Source organism: Hemitrygon akajei, unplaced genomic scaffold, assembly GCF_048418815.1.
Source record: "Hemitrygon akajei unplaced genomic scaffold, sHemAka1.3 Scf000112, whole genome shotgun sequence".
Taxonomy (NCBI): Eukaryota; Metazoa; Chordata; class Chondrichthyes; order Myliobatiformes; family Dasyatidae; genus Hemitrygon; species Hemitrygon akajei.
This window is the reverse complement of record NW_027331998.1, coordinates 1,824,067-1,845,903: the sequence shown is the minus strand read 5'-3', so window position 1 is coordinate 1,845,903 and position 21,837 is coordinate 1,824,067. Positions and strand designations below refer to the sequence as shown.

Sequence of the window (21,837 nt, the reverse complement as noted above, 5' to 3'; positions counted from 1 at the left end):
AAGCAACCTTGTATCTTCTTTTAGCTTTTCTAATTTCTTTCTTAAGATTCTTCTTCCATTCTTTATATTCCTCGAGCACCTCATTTACTCCATGCTGCCTATATTTATTGTATATATCTCTCTTTTTCCTAACCAAGTTTCCAATATCCCTTGAAAACCATGGCTCTCTCAAACTTTTAACCTTTCCTTTCAACCTAACAGGAACATAAAGATTCTGTACCCTCAAAATTTCACCTTTAAATAACCTCCATTTCTCTATTACATCCTTCCCATAAAACAAATTGTCCCAATCCACTCCTTCTAAATCCATTCGCTTCTCCTCAAAGTTAGCCTTTCTCCAACCAAAAATCTCAACCCTGGATCCAGTCCAATCCTTCTCCATAATTATATTGAAACTAATGGCATTGTGATCACTGGACCCGAAGTGCTCCCTAACACATACCTCCATCACCTGACCTATTTCATTTCCTAACAGAGAATCCAACACTGCCCCTTCTCTAGTCGGTACCTCTATGTATTGCTGCAACAAAACTATCCTGCACACATTTTACAAACTCCAAACCATCCATCCCTTTTATAGTATGGGCTTCCCAGTCTATGTGTGGAAAATTAAAATCTCCCACAATCACAACCCTGTGCTTACTACAAATATCTGCTATCTCCTTGCAAATTTACTCTTCCAATTCTCGCTCCCCATTAGGTGGTCTATAATACACCCCTATAAGTGTTACTGCACCTTTTCCATTCCTCAATTCCACCCAAATAGCCTCCCTAGACAAGTCCTCTAATCTATCCTACCAGAGCACTGTTGTAATATTTTCTCTGACAAGCAACGCAACACCTCCCCCTCTTGTCCCTCCGATTCTATCACACCTGAAGCAACGAAATCCAGGAATATTTAGTTGCCAATCACACCCCTCCTGCACCATGTCTTCAGCCACGTGTTGATCTGCGCTATCTTACTATTTCTAAACACACCTGCACGTGGCACTGGTAGCAATCCTGAGATTGCTATCCGAGAGGTCCTGTCCTTTAACTTGGCACCTAGCTCCCTAAACTCACCTTTCAGGACCTCCTCACTCTTCCTACCCACGTCATTGGTCCCTACATGGACCACAACATCTGGCTGCTCACCCTCCCTCTTGAGAATACTGAGAACTTGATCCAAAATATCGTGGACCCTGGCACCAGGGAGGCAACAGACCATCCGGGATTCTCGATCTCTTCCACAAAACCTCCTATCTGTCCCCCTAACTATCGAATCCCCTATCACTACTGCACTCCTCTTTTCCCTCCTTCCCTTCTGAGCTGAGGGTCCAGTCTTGGTGCCAGAGACGTAACCACTGCAACTTGTCCCTGGTAGGTCGTCCCCACCAACAGTATCCAAAATGGTATACTTATTGTTGATGGGAACGGCCACAGGGGTGCTCTGCTCTTCCTGTCTACTCCCCTTCCCTCTCCTGACAGTCACCCAACTACCTGTCTCCTGACTCCTAGGGGTGACTATCTCCCTGAAACTCCTGTCTATTTCTGCCTCTGCTTCCCAAATGATCCGAAGTTCATCCTGCTGCAGCTCACGTTTCCTAACACGGTTTGTCAGGAGCTGCAGCTGGATGCACCTTTTGCAGGTGTGGTCATCAGGGACTTCCCACATACTGCACTCAACTGCCCTAACTGCTGCCTCCATTACCTACTCCTAATTTAATTAGATTAATTAAAGGAGCTTACCTGGCCCTACCTCACCTGGAGTGAAGCTCGTACTCAGCCTCTGCTTGCTTTTTAAATTCTCCCGCTGCCTCACGGGCCAACTTTCACGTGCTTGCGCAGTCTTTGCCGCGATCAGTTTTAAAAAAAAGCTTCTCTCCAAGCTTCTTTTACCTCTTCCCTCTCCGCCTCTTGCTGCAATTTAAAATCACCTAACAAACTCCACCCCATCTAGACCCCTTGCTCTATGGAAATGCTAATCGATATTTGGGAAATTAAAATCTCCCATCACAACTCTGGTATTATTACACCTTTCGAGGATCTGTTTCCCTATCTGCTCCTTGATATCCCTGTTACTAGTGGGCAGCCTATAAAAAACACCCAGTAAAGTTATTGACCCCTTCCTGTTCCTAACTTCCACCCACAGAGACTCCGTAGACAATCCCTTCATGGCATCCACCTTTTCTGCAGCCGTGACACTCTCTCTGATCAACAGCGCCATGCTCCCACCTCTTCTGCTTCCCTCCCTATCATTTCTGAAACAACTAAAACCCGGCACTTGAAGTGACCATTCCTGTCTCTGAGCCATCCAAGTCTCTGTAATGGCCACCATATCATATCACCAAGTACTGATCCACGCTCTAAGCTCATCCGCTTTGTTTACAATACTCCTTGCATTAAAATAGACACATCTCAAACCATTGATCTGAGTGTGTCCCTTCTCTATCACCTGCCTATCCTCCCTCTCGCACTGTCTACAAGCTTCCTCTGTTTGTGAGTCAACCTCCTCTTCCCCAGTCTCTTCAGTTCCCACCCCCCAACAATTCTAGTTTAAACTCTCCCCAGTAGCCTTAGCAAACCTTCCCGCCAGGATATTGGTTCCCCTGGGATTCAAGTGCAACCCATCCTTATTGAACAGGTCACACCTGCCCCAAAAGAGTTCCCAATGATCCAGAAATCTGAATGCCTGCCCCCTGCTCCAATCCCTCAGCCACGCATTTATCCTCCACTTCATCCTATTCCTATTCTCACTGTTGCATGGCACAGGCAGTAATCCCAAGATTACTAACTTTGTGGTCCTGCTTCTCAACTTTCTTCCTAACTCCTTGTCGTCTTTTTTCAGGACCTCTTCCCTTTTCCTACCTATGTCATTGGTACCAATATGTATCACAACCTCTGGCTGTTCTCCCTCCCACCACAGGATATCTTGGACACGATCGGAAACATCCCAGACCCTAGCACCTGGGAGGTAAACTACCATCCGAGTTTCTTTCCTGTGTCCACAGAATCGTCTGTCTGAACCCCTAACTATAGAGTCCCCTATCACTATTGCCTTCCTCTTCTGAGCCACAGGGACAGACTCCACCCAGTCTAAACCCCTTGCTCTAGGGAGATGCCAATTGATATTTGGGAAATTAAAATCTCCCATCACGACAACTCTTATTATTACACCTTTCCAGGATCTGTTTCCCTATCTGCTCTTTGATATCCCTGTTGCTGTTGGGCGGACTATAAAAAAATCATCCAGTCGAATTATTGACCCCTTCCTGTTCCTAACTTCCACCCACAGAGACTCCGTAGACAATCCCTCCATGACTTCCTGCTTTTCTTCAGCCATGACACTATCTCTGATCAACAGTGCCACGCCCCCACCTCTTTTGCCTCCCTCCCTGTCCTTTTTGAAACATCTAAAAACTGATCGATGATCAGTTCTTTCCTTTGCTGACACTAAATGTTGTTAAGGCACCATTCAACCAGATTTTCAGTCTCCCTCCCATATGCCAATTTGTCACCACCTTTGGGTCAAAGGGACTGCTTCACTGATTCTGTTATACAATTCTGTTTGAGTAAATGGGAGACTATTGGTTGGTGAGGGCGAGGTGCAGGTAGCACATAGAACAGTACAGCACAGGAACAGGCCCTTTGGCCCACAGTGGTGTACCAAACTTTTTAAATTGGTAATCAAATGGCCAACTAAATCAATACCTTCTGTCTACACAATGTCCATATGCTTCCATTTCCCTCAGATTCGTGTGTCTACCTAAACATCTCTTAAAAGTTCATTACGTACCTGCCTCTACCACCACCCCAGACAGTGCATTCCAGGCACCCCCACTCTTGCCCCTCACTTTAACTGCATGCCCTCTGGTATTCGACATTGCAAACTCAGGAAAAGAATACCATCTGCCTGCTCTCTCTGTGTCTCTCGTAATCTCTGTTAGATCACCCCTCAGCCTCTGCTGCTCGAGTCAAAACAACCCATGTTTGTCCAACCTCTCGTTATAGAACATGCCCTCTAATCCAGATAGGGGTGGTTAGGAGAGAAAAAGGATGGGGAACAAGAACTGAACACTAAACATTGTTCTGTTTTTCAGCTGCAGACTCCACACTCAGTGATCCGTGCCAAACTCACACCGTCCTGGACCAGCCTTGGAGGAAAACGGGTTGTTCCAAAACTAAATGCACTGGTGGGCAGTGGAAGTTTGACAGCAACCTTGTCGATAAATGGTACAGATTTAGCAGGTAAAGCGAAGAAGTAATTACCAAGCAATTGGACACAGTGGAATGTAAACAGGAGAGCGGGGGGGGGGGGGGGGGGGGGAAGTGTGAATGTGTATGTGTGAAGGGGAAATGCACAGAGACCAGGATCATCAGTGACTACACAGGGCTGTGTAGTGTATGGATATAGGGGATCCCACCTTCCAGAGAGAGAGAGAATATAATGGAAGATAGATTGTGAGGGAGAACAAAAGGGATCCCCGGATCCCTTTTATTAACTGGGGAAAGGGAGCAGGACAGAATGGGCCCCAATTCCTGGTCTTTCTCTGGGTGAATTAACTACCTTAGTTCAGGGACTGATTCTCTGATTGTTGTTTCAGTTCCGGAGCATGGAAGATACCCGAGACGGTCGTTCGTGGTCATCGCTGCTCCGGGAAGAAACCAGGCTGGTTGAATGGTAGGGTCTGAGTTTACTTGAGTGGGACTTGGTTACTTTTGGAAAGGGTCAAACTGACAATCAGATCTCCTCCCATGATAACTCAGAGCATGGTCCCCACCCTTGATCTTCATGGCATCCTGTGAGTGAGCCAGTTTCCAGGAGTTTCCCAGTTTGCCCAGTGCTCCAGATTACCCTTGGGGTATTTAAGTGACTCCACTCATTGCAGTTATGAAGTGGCTCTCAAGCTGTACAAGTCTTAGGACAACCACTATTCAACAGCTAATTGTGGATGTAAAATTTCTGAGGCTCAGCAGGGAAGGTTGAAGGCAGAATGGACGATAGTGATGAGGGACTGGAATTTTGATAAGTGCAAGGTGTAGAATGTTTGGAAGATCAGTGAGGGTAAGGTATGCTGTAGAACAGAGGGACCGAGAAATACAAGTAGATGGTTCCCTGAAAGCGGCATCGCAGGCAGACAAGGTGGCAAAGAAGGCATTTAACACACTGGTCTTTGTCAGTCAGGGTACTGAGTACAGAGGTTGGGATGTTGTGCTGCAGTTGTGTGGGATGATGGTTGGGTCACAGCTGGAGCAGTGTGTTCGGTTTCAGTCACCCTGCCATTCATCTGGAACGAGTGCAGAGGAGATTTACAAGGATGTTGCTGGGATTGGACGGACTGAGCTATGGGGAGTTGCTGAGAGTTATTTCGCTGGAGTGTAGGAGAATGAGGGGTGATCTTAAAAACTGACTTCCCAGGGTTGGGGAATTGAGGACTAGAGGACATAATTTTACACTGAGGGGGAAATATTTTTTCGCCCAGAGTGTAGTCTGTAAGTGGAATACGCTGCCAGAAGTGGTTAAGACAGGTATATTAACAGCATCTAAAAGAGACTTGAAAAAGTACATTGATAAGAAGAGTTTTGAGGGATATAGGCCAAATGTGGGCATATGGGACAAGCTTAGATGGGAATCTTCAATCACTTGGGCTATAGCACCCATTTCCCTATCTTCTGTCTGGCTCAATTTAACTCAAACATGCATCATTGATTACAATTTTATAAGCGCATTGTGATTTCTGGTGGTTTGATCAGTTTCAGGTTTTGAATTGTTTGACTTAACATTGATTTATATATATATATTACAATGAATTGGAATTGGCTTTGCATTCTTCACTTGGACCAGGGTGGGGTCTCACCAGCTGTCAGACACACCAGGGGCAGGACCTTGTCAGTTGGCAGTAATCGGGAATGGGTTTTCTCCAGTTGTCAATCATGTCAGGGCTGGAGCTTTATCGGCCATTATTCATGTAGGGAAGGGTCTTCAGCTATCAGTCACACCAGGGGAAGGGCTTGTGTTTCCAAAATAAACCCCAGGGACTCCCAGGAAGTCCCAGTAGGACAAACAAGAGAAAATCTGCAGATGCTGGAAATCGGGGCAACACACACAAAACGCTGGAGGAACTCAGCAGGCCAGACATAGGCATTTTTTCCATAGATTCTCCCTGGCCTTCTTTCTTCCAGCATTTTGTGTGTGTTACTCCTCAATAGGAGCCGGTCTCAGGGACCAGGTGCTGCTGTGGGAAGGATGAGGGCAGCAGCTCACCGCTGATTGAGGCCGGTCTGATTTACAGTGGGTCCTGATTCACATTCCCCACTGTACTGTTGGACCGGGTACATTTTACAGTGTTTATTCACCTCCTTTCAGGTCCCCATCCCAACGTGGGAGAGGGGGAGGTGACCAAGACTGTCTGCTTCACCAAGGATAAAAACACCTGCCATTGGAAACAGGAGATCAGGGTGAAAAACTGCACTCGTTTCTTTGTGTATCAGCTGAAGCCAACACCCTGCTGTAAATATGTGTACTGTACAGGTAAGTCTTCATTTCAAATTGATGCAAAGCTATGGGAGAATGTGGGGAAATTCTGAGATGTTTCAAACCACAGGCCGTGTCCTCCAGTCACTGCCCTGCTGTCACCACCACCACCCACCTCACTCCTCCCCAGACTCACTACGAAATGTGGGTTCCATTGTCCTCTCCTTGCCTTCAGTCAATGTTCTCTGGGGAATGGGATACCCCATGATGTCTCCTGCTGACCATTAAGAGTCCCTCTCCACCTTCTGGACACCGGAAATATAAAACAAAAGTGGAACTTTCTAGATGCTCTCAGCAGGATGGAAAACATCAATAGAGAGAAAAAGAGACACAATTCACATTCCAAGTCCAAGGCCTTTTCTCAGAGTGGGGAAATGGTGAAGGAGAGTTAGTTGGAGAAGGTGGGACTGATGGAATGGACAGGGAATGTGAGGTATCTGAAGCTCTAGAATTCGTTATTGAGTTTGCAAGGCTGCATCAAACTCAGATGAGGTGTTGTTCTGCCTTGGGTTTCATTGCATCACTGCAGAAAACCCCAGCTAGAGATACGGGGGATGGAGAACTAAAACAGCAGATTGGCACCGATTCTCTGAACGTGGGCTCTCTGTCAATGGTTACCCAATCTGTGTTTTGTTCCTGCAGCATAGGGGTTGTGTACACTGAATGCAGGACACAATTGGAAGAAGTCAATCAGAATCAATATCAATATGTACCCAATAAAGTGGCCACTGACGAGTGTTCTCGGTCTTCTGCTGTTGTAGATCATCCACTTTGAGGTTCAATGTGTTGTGCGTTCAGAGATTATCTTCTGCACACTGCTCTTATAAAGAGCAAGAGAATCTCTGCAGATGCTGGGAATCCAAAGCAACACACAGAAAATGCTGCAGGAACTCAGCAGGTCAGGAAATAACAGTCGACATTTCAGGCCGAGACCCTTCTTCAGGACTGGAAAGGAAGGGGGAAGATGCCAGAATAAAAAGGTGGGGAGAAGGGAAGGAGGATGTCTAAAAGGTGATAGGTGAAGTCAGGTGGTTCGGAAAGGTAAAAGGCTGGAGAGGAAGGAATCTGATAGGATAGGAGAGGAGAGTGGACCATAGGAGAAAGGGAAGGAGGAGGGGCACCATGGGGAGATGATGGGAGGGTGAGGAGAGGGAATGTGTAGTTATTTGAGTTACAGCCATCTTCCTGTCAGCCTGAACCAGTCTGGCCATTCTCCTCTGATGTCTCATTACGAGACTTTATCTGCCGGTCACTGGATTTTTTTTTTGTTTTTTGCACCATTCTCTGTATACTCCAGAGACTGATCTGCATGAAAATCACAGGAGATCAGCAGTTTCTGAGATACTCAAACTGCCCCGACTGGCACCAGCAATCATTCCACTGTCCAAGTCACTTAGACCACATATATAACCATATAACAATTACAGCACGGAAACAGGCCATCTCGGTCCTTCTAGTCTGTGCCGAACGCTCACTCTCACCTAGTCCCACTGGCCCGCACTCAACCCATAACCCTCCATTCCTTTCCTCTCCATGTACCTATCCAATTTTACTTTAAATGACAATACCAAACCTGCCTTTACCACTTCTACTGGAAGCTCGTTCCACACAGCTACCACTCTCTGAGTAAAGAAATTCCCCCTCGTGTTTCCCTTAAACTTTTGCCCCCTAACTCTCAACTCGTCCTCTTGTTTGAATCTCCCCTACTCTCAATGGGAAAAGCCTATCCATGTCAACTCTATCTATCCCCCTCATAATTTTAAATACCTCTATCAAGTCCCCCCTCAAACTTCTACGCTCCAAAGAATAAAGACCTAACTTGTTCAACCTTTCCCTGTAACTTAGGTGCTGAAACCCAGGTAACATTCTAGTAAATCTTCTCTTGTACTCTCTCTATTTTGTTGACATCTTTCCTATAATTCGGTGACCAGAACTGTACACAATACTCCAAATTCGGCCTTACCGATGCCTTGTACAATTTTAACATTACATCCCAACTCCTATACTCAATGCTCTGATTTATAAAGGCCAACATACCAAAAGCTTTATTCACCACCCTATCCACATGAGATTCCACCTCCAGGGAACTAAGCACCATTATTCCTAGATCACTCTGTTCTACTGCATTCCTCAATGCCCTACCATTTACCATGTATGTCCTATTTGGATTATTCCTACCAAAATGTAGCACCTCACACTTATCAGCATTAAACTCCATCTGCCATCGTTCAGCCCACTCTTCTAACTGGCCTAAATCTCTCTGTAAGCTTTGAAAACCTACTTCATTATCCACAATGCCACCTACCTTAGTATCATCTACATACTTACTAATCCGATTTACCACCCCATCATCCAGATCATTAATGTATATGACAGACAACATTGGACCCAGTACAGATCCCTGAGGCACACCACTAGCCACCGGCCTCCAACCTGACAAACAGTTATCCACCACTACTCTCTGGCATCTCCCATCCAGCCACTGTTGAATCCATTTTACTACTTCAATATTAATACCAAACAATTGAACCTTCCTAACTAACCTTCCGTGCGGAACCTTGTCAAAGGCCTTACTGAAGTCCAGATAGACAACATCCACTGCTTCACCCTCGTCAACTTTCTTCGTAACCTCTTCAAAAAATTCAGTAAGATTTGTCAAACATGACCTTCCACGTACAAATCCATGTTGACTGTTCCTAATCAGACCCTGTCTATGCAGATAATTATATATACCATCTCTAAGAATACTTTCCATTAATTTACCCACCACTGATGGTCTTCCCCATTCTGATATCTGGTCGGAACAACAGCTGAACCTTGTGACCATACCTGCAAGAGTTTAGTTTCGTATTCATGCTTTGTCATTGGGTCAGTCTAGTTTGGGTAGAGCTAGCATGCGGGCCAGGGGTGGGGGAGAATATCTTTTTAGTTGACCACTTAAGATCACTTAAGTATGCTTGAGATTGCTTAGGACTGCTTAAATTCTCTTGAAATCACTTGAATATTCTCGAATTTACTTAATGGTTGAAATTGCTTAAATACCTTTGAATATTCTTGCATGTATTTAAGAATACTTCATTTAATATGCTAAGACTGTTCATTTTGTTATATTGCTAGTTTTAGTTTAATTGGAGTTTATTGCTTCAAGACTGTTCTGCTGGTTTCTTGATAGAAGAGCAAACATATTCTTTGACTTTGGAACTTCGTTATTGGGTGGATTGTGCATCATACAGGATCAACTACCACCCGCCCCTCCCCCACCCCCCAATCCCCCAGCCCCTGTGCTTGTCTGTAAGCAGTAGAATCCAGTCCCAAAATCATTAAGTGCATGTCTTTAGACAAATACTTCACCTGGAAGTTTCTGTGGGTCCCTGGTGGGATGTGACCTTGGCTCCCACAGTCTCTCCCTTCTGAAACTGCTTCCAACTTGTCTTGGTGCTGCCCCCTCTGTGCTGATCGGCCGCCACAGGTGATGCTTCCAAATTCGGTCCAGCTTCAGAGACAGCTGAACCAAGATTCTGGCTTATTTCCAGTGTAGCGTGAAGGCAGTACTGCACTTCCGGGAGGTGGGGGGGGTGCAGTATTAAACAAAAATAATGGCCATTGTTTAAATGGACTATGGGCAGCTCATTTTTTTAGATTAGATTAGACTATGAGGACACTCAGTCCTTGTTTATTGTCATTTAGAAATGCATGCATGCATTATGAAATGATACAATGTTCCTCCAGTATGATATCACAGAAACACAAGACAGACCAAGACTAACTGACAGAAACCAGATAATTATAACATATAGTTACAACAGTGCAAAGCAATACCGTAATTTGATAAAGAGCTGACCATGGGCATGGTAAAAAAAAGTCTAAGTCTCTGATAGCCCATCATCTCACGCAGACGGTAGAAGGAAGAAAAACTCTTCCTGCCATGAACCTCTGGTGCCGCAAACTTGCCGATGCAGCACCCTGAAAACACCATATTTTCATGGTGATGTTCAATTAATATCCTCAAAATAGGAGACTGGGCAAAGAAGTGCAGATAGAATACAGTATAGGGAAGTATATGGTCATGCATGTTGGTCAAAGCAATAAAGGTGTAGACTATTTTCTAAACAGGGCACAAATTCATAATTCAGAGGTGCAAAGAGACTTGAGAGTCCTAGTTCAGGATTTCCTAACGGTTAATATGTAAGTTGAGTTGGTGGTCTGGAAGGGCATGCAATCTTGGCATTCTTTTTGAGACGATTAGAATATAAAAGCAAAGATGTAATGATGAGGCTTTATAAGGCATTGGTCAGACCACAAGGAGTATTGTGAACAGTTTTGAGCCCCTCTTCTCATAAAGGGTGTGCTGACATTGGCGAGGATCGAGAAGGTTCATGAAAATGATTCACGGAATGAAAGGGTTAATGTTTGAGGAATGCTTGATGGCTCTAGGCTTGTATTTGCTGGAGTATAGAAGAATGAGGGGGTTTTCATTGAAACCTATTGAAAGGACCAGAGAGAGTAGACGTGGAAAGGATAATTCTAATGGTCTAGAACTAGAGGGCCTCAGAACTGAAGGCTGCCCCTTTAGAACAGAGATGAGGAGGGATTTCTTTAGCTAGAGGGTAGTGAATCTGTAGACTTGTCACAGACCACTGTGGAGGCCAAGTCGTTGGGTATATTTATAACAGAGTTTGATAGGTTTTTGATTGGTAAGGGTGTCGAGGGTTATGGGGAGGAGGCAGGAGAATGGGGTTGAGGGGATAGTAGATAAGACTGTAATACCATCAGACATTGGAGCAGAATCCGGTCATTCTGCTTTGGGTCTGCTCTGCTATTTGATCATGGCTGATCGACTTCTCTCTCAACCCCTCTCCTGCCTTCTTCCATTAACTTTTTACACCCTAACTTATCAAGAATCTATCAACCTCGGTTTTAAATACTCTCAATTACCTGGCCTCCACAGTGGCCGCCTGTGGCAACGAATTCCACAGATTCACCACCCTGGCTAAAGAATTTCCTTCTCATCTCTGTTCAAAATGGACATCCCTCTATTTTGAGATTGTACCCTTTGGTCCTGGACTCCCCCACTATAGAGGCACTTAAGAAATTATTTCCCTTCGATAAGTGAGTCCCAGTCAACTTGGGGAAATTAAAAGTGACTCACAGCAATAATGTTAAGGACCTTCACTCCATCTGCAACAAGCAGGATTTCCCAATGGCCAACCAGTTCAATTCCACAACTCATTCCCATTCTGACATATTTGTCCATGGCCTCCTCTACTGCCACAATGAGTCCTCTCTCAGGGTGGAGGAACCTCCATCCTGATGGCATGAACTTGATTTCTCTAACTTCTAGTAATTTCTCCATTCCCCATTGTCTTTTTCCATTCCCCATTCAGGCTTTACCCCTTCTCCCTTCTTTACCCCTTCTCCTCACCTGCCTTTCACCTCCCTCTGGTGCCCCTCCTCCTTAACTTTCTCCCATGGTGTACTCGCATCTCTTATCAAATTCCTTTTCCACATAACACACCCCAATTTCTCACATTATCCCCCTTCTCCCACCCATTTACCTTTCTCTCACCTGGTTTCACCTATCACTCTCTAGCTGTGCTCCTTCTCCATCCCCACTTCCTTATTTACACGGAGAAGACCATGTTACTCTAGATTAAACTTCATCTGCTACTCTTTCGGCTGATTTCACGAGATTCATGGGACATGTGTTTAAGGTGAGAGGTGAAAAGTTTAAAGCAGATGTGTGGGGCAAGTTTTTTTACCCACAGAGTTATGGGTGTCTTCAACAGGTTGCTGGTTGTAAAGGCGAAAGTGGATGCGACAGTGGCTGTGCTGGAGAGCACGCCGTAAACACACTCCTTCCACACACACACAATCACTGCCTTGTCGTTCTGCTGTTCACTGAGAGGGCGCATTTGGGGTCAATCTTGGGCTCTGGTGCCCTCTGTGTGGAGTTTCTACTCTGTGACTGTCTGGGTTTCCCTGGGGTGCTCTGGTTTTCTCCCACATTGCAAAGATGCTACTGTAAAATGTCCCAGAGCATTGGCTTAATGACAGGAGGAATCAGAGGGGCCGGTAATGGACTGATAAAGCTGTAGCAGTTAACTGGGAAAAAACATTGGCACTGAATCCCGGCACATTAACAAAGAGCGCTGCCACAAGCAAGCAGCTTCCGTCATAAAGGACCTCCACCATCTAGGACATGCTCTCTTCTCATTGCTGCCTTCAAGAAGGAGTTTCCAGAGACTTAGTTCCCACAGAACAGGTCCAGTACCAGTTATTACTGCTCAGCCATCAGGCTCTTGAACTAGAGTGGATAACTTCATTTACCCCAACACTGAAATGGTTCTGCAAACTATAGACTCACTTTCTAGGACTCATGTTCTCAGTATTATTTCTTTCTTTTTTTTTCTATTGTATTTGCAGTTGCCTTTTGCGCATTGATTGTCAGTTTTTGTTTTGTGTGCAGTTTTTTCATTGATTCTATTGTATTAATTTGTACAGTGAATCCCTGCAAGAAGATAAAACTAAAGGTGGTATATAGTGACATATATGTACTTGAATAATAACTTTACTTTGAACATTGAGAATCAGGTTTATCATCACTTACATATGCCATGAAATACATATTGTTTTCTTTCAGAAGTACAGTGTGATGCATAAAATATATAATAAATTACGATAAGAAGTATATATCAAAGATGAAATAAGTATTGTAAAAAGAAAGCAAAAATGTGAGGTAGTGTTCATGGGTTCATGAACCGTTCAGAAATCTGACCGTGAAAGGGAAGCAGCTGTTCCTAAAATGTTGAGAGTGTGTCTCCAGGCTCCTGTACCACCTCTCTGATGATAGTAATGAGAAGAGGGCTTGTTCTGGCTGGTGTGGGTCCTTCATGATGGATGCTGTCTTCTTGAGGCATTGCCTTGGGAAGATTGAAACACTGAACATTGTTCTGTCCCTCAGTCATAGACTCTGCACTCAGTGATCCCTGTGAAACCTACATTGACCTGGATCAGCCCTGGAGGAGCACCAACTGTTCCCACACCCAGTGCAGTGGTGGACAATGGATGGACGATGGAAATCTTGAAGTGGGATGGTACAGATTTAACAGGTAACGTGATGTGGTAGTCATTGAGATAAAGAGATGGTACAGATATAACAGGTAATGTGAGGTACAGATTTAACATTTAATGTGATGGTACAGATTTAACAGGTAACGTGAGTTACAGATTTTACATTTAATGCAATGGTATAGATTTAATAGGTAAAGTGAGGAGATAATCACTGAGAAACTGAACACCAGGGGAATGTAAACAGGGAACAAGAGAAATGCAGGGAGTCTGGGATCAGCAGTGACTGCTCTGGGATGTGGTGTACATACAGCGACAGGGAAGATCCCATGTTTTAGAGAGAAACAGAAAGGGGAAGGTAGAAGGAAGTTTGAGCAAAAGAGGGAATTCCCAGGATTGGGAAAATATTGACTAGAAACACAGTGTAAGCATCAGCTAACTCTGATTGCCATTTCAGTTCCGGAGGACGAATGATTCCCGAGACGGTTGTTCATGGTCATCGCTGCTCGGGGGAGAACCCAGGCTGGTTAAATGGTAGGTTGAGTGTTTACATCGGTGTGGATTAGTTCTTTTTCTGGGGAGGGTCAGACCAATGACCCAGATCCCTTCAGAGGGCCCCTAGTGGTCAGGGGAACCAAACTCTCTGAGAGGTGCTCTTCACAGTCACCCAGACTGTCCTTCAGCTCCGGATCCTGATGACGTCTGGCAGAGGAGAATTTAAGTTTGAGTTTATGGTTGTCATAGGCTACTTACACAGGGTAAAATGCCATGGAAATTCGGTTTGAATACCAATAGCACAGTGCGTTGCTATGATTGTTGAGGCCTCCCAGTGGTCAGGGTTGACCATGGATATTGCGTCCTCGCTGTCTAGGTACACACGCCTGGGCAGTACGATATGGAGAGCAAGCTGTTGACCATGTGGCAAGCTCCTCCTCTCCATGCATCTGATGAACCCAAAGGTTGGCGTCCGCATTGTTGCAGGAGTTGCCAGTCAGCATTGAACTCAACGTATGACTGCCTTAGGGTCTCCAGCTCCAGATTATTCTTTCGAGGTTTACTCCCGAGTCTTTCCCCATTTATTGTATAGCTGCAAGATGGTGGAGGTTTGAGATCACAGTTTTCCTTCTGGGTGAGCTGCCAACCACGGCTGATGAACTACATCTGCTCAAAGCGACTGGTTTTAAGGTGCCAGTAGCCTGCCTTTGCCCCTCCTCCTGTCAGTAGAAATGGTTCCACTGGGCTTTGTAGCTAAGCCACACATGAAGGCTGGGTGCAGGATGGTTGTCAGAGGCCATTTGAGGCACATGCCATTGGGAACATTTAATGGGAGCTTGTCCCCGCTACCACTCCCGGTTATAACAACCTTAGGGAGCCATAATTACAAACATAAGTTAGATGAATTAATATAAATGATGCATTACACACATAGACAAAAATAAATGAACAACAATACTTAGTAACATTTGTGCAAGTTGGGAGCGAGAAAAAGAAATACAGGCTTGATGTTGTTGGTGTCTTTTAGGTTGGTTCAAGAACCTGATGGCATTGGGGTAGAAACTTATGCAGAATGAGTTGTGGTCCTTTAGGCTCCTGCACCAGCTGCCTAATGGCAGTATCAGGAAGAGGAAATGAACGGGGTAGTGAGGGTCCCTTACAATGGTTGTCACCTGACTAAGTCATCACCTCTTGTGGACGTCATTGCCCATTGGTAGAGCTGTACCCGTGATGGAATTGGCTGAGTCCATCACTCACATACCCGTACATTGCAGTCCTGAGTAGAAAGATGGCATGCAACCAGTCAGAAACAAGAGAACATCTGCAGATGCTGGAAATCCAAGCAACACACACAAAATGCTGGAGGAACTCAGTAGACCAGGCAGCATCTGTGGGGAAAAAAGTACAGTCAACATTTCTGGCCAAGACCCTTCGGCAGGTCTGGGCAACCAGTCAGAATGTTTCCACTGAACCATCAGTAGAAGTTTAACATAGTTTTTTGATGACATGCCAAATCTCCACAATCCAAGAAAATAGAAGTGCTGTTATGCCTTCATGGTCCCAGCTATACGCTGGACCAGGATAGATCCTCCGAGGTGTAACACCTAGGAAGCTAAAACTGCTCAGCCTTTCCACCACTGTCTGTTAAATGAAGAATGGTGCAAGACGGCCTTACTTCTCCTTCCTACAGTGGGTCAGTTCCTTCGTTTTGCTGATGTTGAGAGCAAGTTTGTTGTGACGGCAGCTTTGAACCCACAATCAATGTTAGAGCTCGGTACAGGCCCCTCAGTGCACGATGTTGTGCTTTCCTTTTAACCTACTCTAAGATCAGTCTAACCCTTCCCTTCTATAAAGTCCTCCATTTTTTTATCATCCATAAGTCTACCTAAGATTTTCTTAAATGTTTCTAATGTATCTGCCTCTGCCACCGCCCCCAGCAGGGTGTTCCAGGCACCCACCACTCTGTGAGATGAACTTACCTTTGACATTTGGGTCTTGTAAGGCTCCTCATCGCCGTCTAAGATTCTGCCAACAAGATGGGTGAATTTGTAGATGGCATTGGAGCTATGCTTAGCTCTACAGTCAAACATCTGGAGAGAGTAGGACAGTGAGCTAAGCAAACAGACCCAAAGTGTACGGGTGTTAACGGTCAGTGAGCAGGAGATAAGGATGTTGAAGATCTGATGGTCGCAGAATGCCAGTTTCCCAGAGTTAGTGTCATAGCAAAGTACAGCATACAAACAGGCCCTTTAGTTCATTTAGTCCATGTCAAACTATTTTAAGCTGCCTACTCCCATCGACCTGCACCAGGACCACAGCCCTCCTTACCTATAACCATCCCTGTACCTATACAAACTTTTCTTAAACATTGAACTTGAGCTTCCATGCACCTCTTCTGCTGGCAGCTCATTCCACACTCTCACAACTGTCTGAGAAACAAGTTTCTCCTCATGTTCCCCTTCCACTGCTCACCTTTAACCTTTAACCCATGACCTCTGGTGCAGTCCCACCCAACCTCACTGGGAAAAGCCTGTTTGCATTTGCCCTATCGAAACCTCTTATAATTTTGTATACCTTTATCAAATCTCCTCTCAATCTTCTGCATCCCAATTAATGATCAAATGAATCAGAACAGCAATTGGAATTGAGTGTATACACATATATAAAATCAGATTTTTGAATCTCCCCCTCCCCCTCCCACTTTCATATCTGTTACTATCTCTTCTTTCAGTTAATCCTGATGAAGGGTATTGGCCCGAAATGTTGACTGTACTTTTCCTATAGATGCTGCCTGGCCTGCTGCGTTCCGCCAACATTTTGTGTGTGTTGCTTGAATTTCCAGCATCTGCAGATTTCCTCGTGTTTAATATTTTTAAATGTTGGCAGATGTCAGTGCACATTGGAGGCGGGGCTTCAGCAGCTGCTAATCACATTGGGGTGGGGTTTCACAGCAGTCAGGCACTGAGGGAATGGGGTTATACACCACAGCTGAACGGTGGGTTCTGAATCACATTCCCTGCTATACTGGGGTGCGAAATAGATTTACACTGTCTACTATTCTCATTCCAGGTTCCCACCCCAGCGTGGGAGAACAGGAGGTGCACAGGAATGTCTGTTTCAGCTCAGGTGAAAATACCTGTTCCTGGAGCTTGGAGATCAAGGTGAAAAACTGCACCGGTTACTTTGTATACTGGCTGAAGCCAACCCCTGCAAATCACACTGTGTATTGCACAGGTAAGTAACCATTCCACACTGACACAGAGAGATAGGTCCCCGTTACTCATTGACACAGAGATGCTGTGGGTCACCGTTACCCAGTGACACTGAGATGGTGTAGGTCACCTTTCCCCATTGACACAGAGGTGTAGGTCACCGTTCCTCATTGACACAGCAATGGTATAGGTCACGGTTCCCCAGTGACTCAAGCATCATGTGGGTCACCACTTGCCATTATCAAAGAGGTGGTGTAGGTAACCGTTCCCCATTGACACAGAGGTGGTGTGTTGATATTCAGGAATGTAGTGAGTCACCAACCCACATGCTGAGTTTTCCTGGTACTGCTCTGTCTGTAGTCATACTTCACCTAACACAGTTCCTCTGAAGCCCTTATTCCAGTGTGGCAAACTGAAGATGTGAGTGATGTTCACCCACTTAGCACTCCTTAAAAATACTGCTACCCCCACCTCGTTCCATGCCAAATCTTACTGGACTACTTTCAGGTTTTCCGCACAGGAAGTATGGGCTACTGAAAGGATTAATGGGTCAATATACGCAGGTTGTTCATTGAGGTTGGTTAAGACAAGAACAAGAAGCCCTAGGTTAAGGGAGATAGCTGAAATATCACAAGGGGATAATGCTGGGAGACTTCTTCACTCAAAGAGTGGAAAAGGTGTAGAACAAGCAGATACGAGATGTGGAGATGCGGGCACATTACAAATACGTACGGGACAGTCCCCTCTCCTCATCCCAATACGGAACAGTCCCCTCTCCCCATCCCAATACGGGACAGTCCCCTCTCCCCATCCCAATACGGGACAGTCCCCTCTCCCCATCCCAATACGGAACAGTCCCCTCTCCCCATCCCAATACGGAACAGTCCCCTCTCCCCATCCCAATACGGGACAGTCCCCTCTCCCCATCCCAATATGGGACAGTCCCTGCTCCTCATCCCAATACGGGACAGTCCCCTCTCATCCCAATACGGGACAGTCCCCTCTCATCCCAATACGGGACAGTCCCTTCTCCCCATCCCAATACGGGACAGTCCACTCTCCATATCCCAATATGGGACAGTCCCCTCTCCATATCCCAATACGGGACAGTCCCTTCTCCCCATCCCAATACGGGACAGTCCACTCTCCATATCCCAATATGGGACAGTCCCTTCTCCATATCCCAATATGGGACAGTCCACTCTCCTCATCCCAATACGGGTCATTCCCCTCTCCCCATCCCAATACGGGATGGTCCCCTCTCCCCATCCCAATACGGGACTGTCCCCTTCACACATCCCAATATGGGACAGTCCCCTCTCCTCATCCCAATACGGAACAGTCCCCTCTCCCCATCCCAATACGGGACAGTCCCCTCTCCCCATCCCAATATGGGACAGTCCCTGCTCCTCATCCCAATACGGGACAGTCCCCTCTCATCCCAATACGGGACAGTCCCCTCTCATCCCAATACGGGACAGTCCCTTCTCCCCATCCCAATACGGGACAGTCCACTCTCCATATCCCAATATGGGACAGTCCCCTCTCCATATCCCAATACGGGACAGTCCCTTCTCCCCATCCCAATACGGGACAGTCCACTCTCCATATCCCAATATGGGACAGTCCCTTCTCCATATCCCAATACGGGACAGTCCACTCTCCTCATCCCAATACGGGTCATTCCCCTCTCCCCATCCCAATACGGGATGGTCCCCTCTCCCCATCCCAATACGGGACTGTCCCCTTCACACATCCCAATATGGGACAGTCCCCTCTCCATATCCCAATACGGGACAGTCCCTTCTCCCCATCCCAATACGGGACAGTCCACTCTCCATATCCCAATATGGGACAGTCCACTCTCCCCACCCCAGTACGGGACAGTCCACTCTCCCCACCCCAGTACGGGACAGTCCACTCTCCCCATCCCAATACGGGTCAGTCCCCTGCAATCATCCCAATACGGGACAGTCCTGTCTCCTCATCCCAATACGGGACAGTCCACTCTCCCCACCCCAGTACGGGACAGTCCACTCTCCCCACCCCAGTACGGGACAGTCCCCTCTCCCCATCCCAATACAGGTCAGTCCCCTGCAATCATCCCAATACGGGACAGTCCTGTCTCCTCATCCCAATACGGGACAGTCCACTCTCCCCACCCCAGTACGGGACAGTCCACTCTCCCCACCCCAGTACGGGACAGTCCACTCTCCCCATCCCAATACGGGACAGTCCACTTTCCATATCCCAATATGGGACAGTCCCCTGCAATCATCCCAATATGGGACAGTCCTGTCTCCTCATCCCAATACGGGACAGTCCACTCTCCCCACCCCAGTACGGGACAGTCCACTCTCCCCACCCCAGTACGGGACAGTCCACTCTCCCCATCCCAATACGGGACAGTCCACTCTCCCCATCCCAATACGGGACAGTCCACTTTCCATATCCCAATACGGGACAGCCCCTGCATTCATCCCAATATGGGACAGTCCTGTCTCCTCATCCCAATACGGGACAGTCCACTCTCCCCACCCCAGTACGGGACAGTCCACTCTCCCCACCCCAGTACGGGACAGTCCACTCTCCCCATCCCAATACGGGACAATCCACTTTCCATATCCCAATACGGGACAGTCCCCTGCAATCATCCCAATATGGTACAGTCCTGTCTCCTCATCCCAATACGGGACAGTCCACTCTCCCCATCCCAATACGGGACAGTCCACTCTCCCCACCCCAGTACGGGACAGTCCACTCTCCCCATCCCAATACGGGACAGTCCACTCTCCCCACCCCAGTACGGGACAGTCCACTCTCCCCATCCCAATACGGGACAGTCCACTTTCCATATCCCAATACGGGTTAGTCCCCTCTCCATATCCCAGTACGGGACAGTCCCCTCTCCCCATCCCAATACGGGACAGTCCCCTCTAGTCATCCATTAGGGGACAGTCCCCTCTCCTCATCCCAATTCGGGACAGTCCCCTTTCCTTATCCAGTACGGGACAGTCCGCTCTCCTCATCCCAATATGGGAGAGTCCCCTCTCCTCACCCGAATACGGGACAGTTCACTCTCCTCATCCCAATACGGGTCAGTCACCTGCAATCATCCCAATACGGGACAGTCCTGTCTTCTCATCCCAATATGGGACAGTCCACTCTCCCCACCCCAGTACGGGACAGTCCATTCTCCTCATCCCAATTCGGGACAGTCCCCTTTCCTTATCCCAGTACGGGACAGTCCCCCACTCCCCATCCCAATTACGGGACAGTCCTCTCTCCCCATCTGAATACGGGACAGTCCATTCTCCTCCTCCCAATACGGGACAGTCCCCTCTCCTCATCCCAGTATGGGACAGTCCCCTCTCCTCATCCCAATACGGGACAGTCCACTCTCCTCATCCCAATACAGGTCGGTCCCCTCTCCCCATCCCAATTACGGGACAGTCCTCTCTCCCCATCTGAATACGGGACAGTCCATTCTCCTCATCCCAATACGGGACTGTCCCGTCTCCTCATCCCAATATGGGACAGTCCATTCTCCTCATCCCAATACGGGACAGTCCCCTCTCCTCATCCCAGTATGGGACAGTCCCCTCTCCTCATCCCAATACGGGACAGCCCACTCTCCTCATCCCAATACGGGTCGGTCCCCTCTCCCCATCCCAATATGGGACAGTCCCTGCTCCTCATCCCAATATGGGACAGTCACTGCTCCTCATCCCAATACGGGACAGTCCCCTCTCATCCCAATACGGGACAGTCCCCTCTCATCCCAATACGGGACAGTCCCTTCTCCATATCCCAATATGGGACAGTCCCCTCTCCATATCCCAATACGGGACAGTCCTGTCTCCTCATCCCAATACGGGACAGTCCACTCTCCCCACCCCAGTACGGGACAGTCCACTCTCCCCACCCCAGTACGGGACAGTCCACTCTCCCCATCCCAGTACGGGACAGTCCACTTTCCATATCCCAATACGGGACAGTCCCCTGCAATCATCCCAATATGGGACAGTCCTGTCTCCTCATCCCAATACGGGACAGTCCACTCTCCCCACCCCAGTACGGGACAGTCCACTCTCCCCACCCCAGTACGGGACAGTCCACTCTCCCCATCCCAATACGGGACAATCCACTTTCCATATCCCAATACGGGACAGTCCCCTGCAATCATCCCAATATGGGACAGTCCTGTCTCCTCATCCCAATACGGGACAGTCCACTCTCCTCATCCCAATACGGGACAGTCCACTCTCCCCATCCCAATACGGGACAGTCCACTTTCCATATCCCAATACGGGACAGTCCCCTGCAATCATCCCAATATGGGACAGTCCTGTCTCCTCATCCCAATACGGGACAGTCCACTCTCCCCACCCCAGTACGGGACAGTTCACTCTCCCCACCCCAGTACGGGACAGTCCACTCTCCCCATCCCAGTACGGGACAGTCCACTTTCCATATCCCAATACGGGACAGTCCCCTGCAATCATCCCAATATGGGACAGTCCTGTCTCCTCATCCCAATACGGGACA

At 47.2% G+C, this 21,837-nt stretch overlaps 1 protein-coding gene across 1 annotated transcript in view; it reads left to right on the top strand.

Annotated features, from left to right (window-relative positions):
• The window catches only part of LOC140723408 (uncharacterized), a 159,866-nt gene that overhangs the window by 23,715 nt on the left and 114,314 nt on the right, over positions 1–21,837 (top strand). Inside the window, exons 6-11 of the mRNA XM_073037983.1 lie at positions 4,080–4,227; positions 4,584–4,660; positions 6,347–6,511; positions 13,476–13,623; positions 14,040–14,116; positions 17,147–17,311. Of these exons, the coding sequence (XP_072894084.1) occupies positions 4,080–4,227; positions 4,584–4,660; positions 6,347–6,511; positions 13,476–13,623; positions 14,040–14,116; positions 17,147–17,311 (780 nt within the window). The remainder of the gene's footprint in view (positions 1–4,079; positions 4,228–4,583; positions 4,661–6,346; positions 6,512–13,475; positions 13,624–14,039; positions 14,117–17,146; positions 17,312–21,837) is intronic.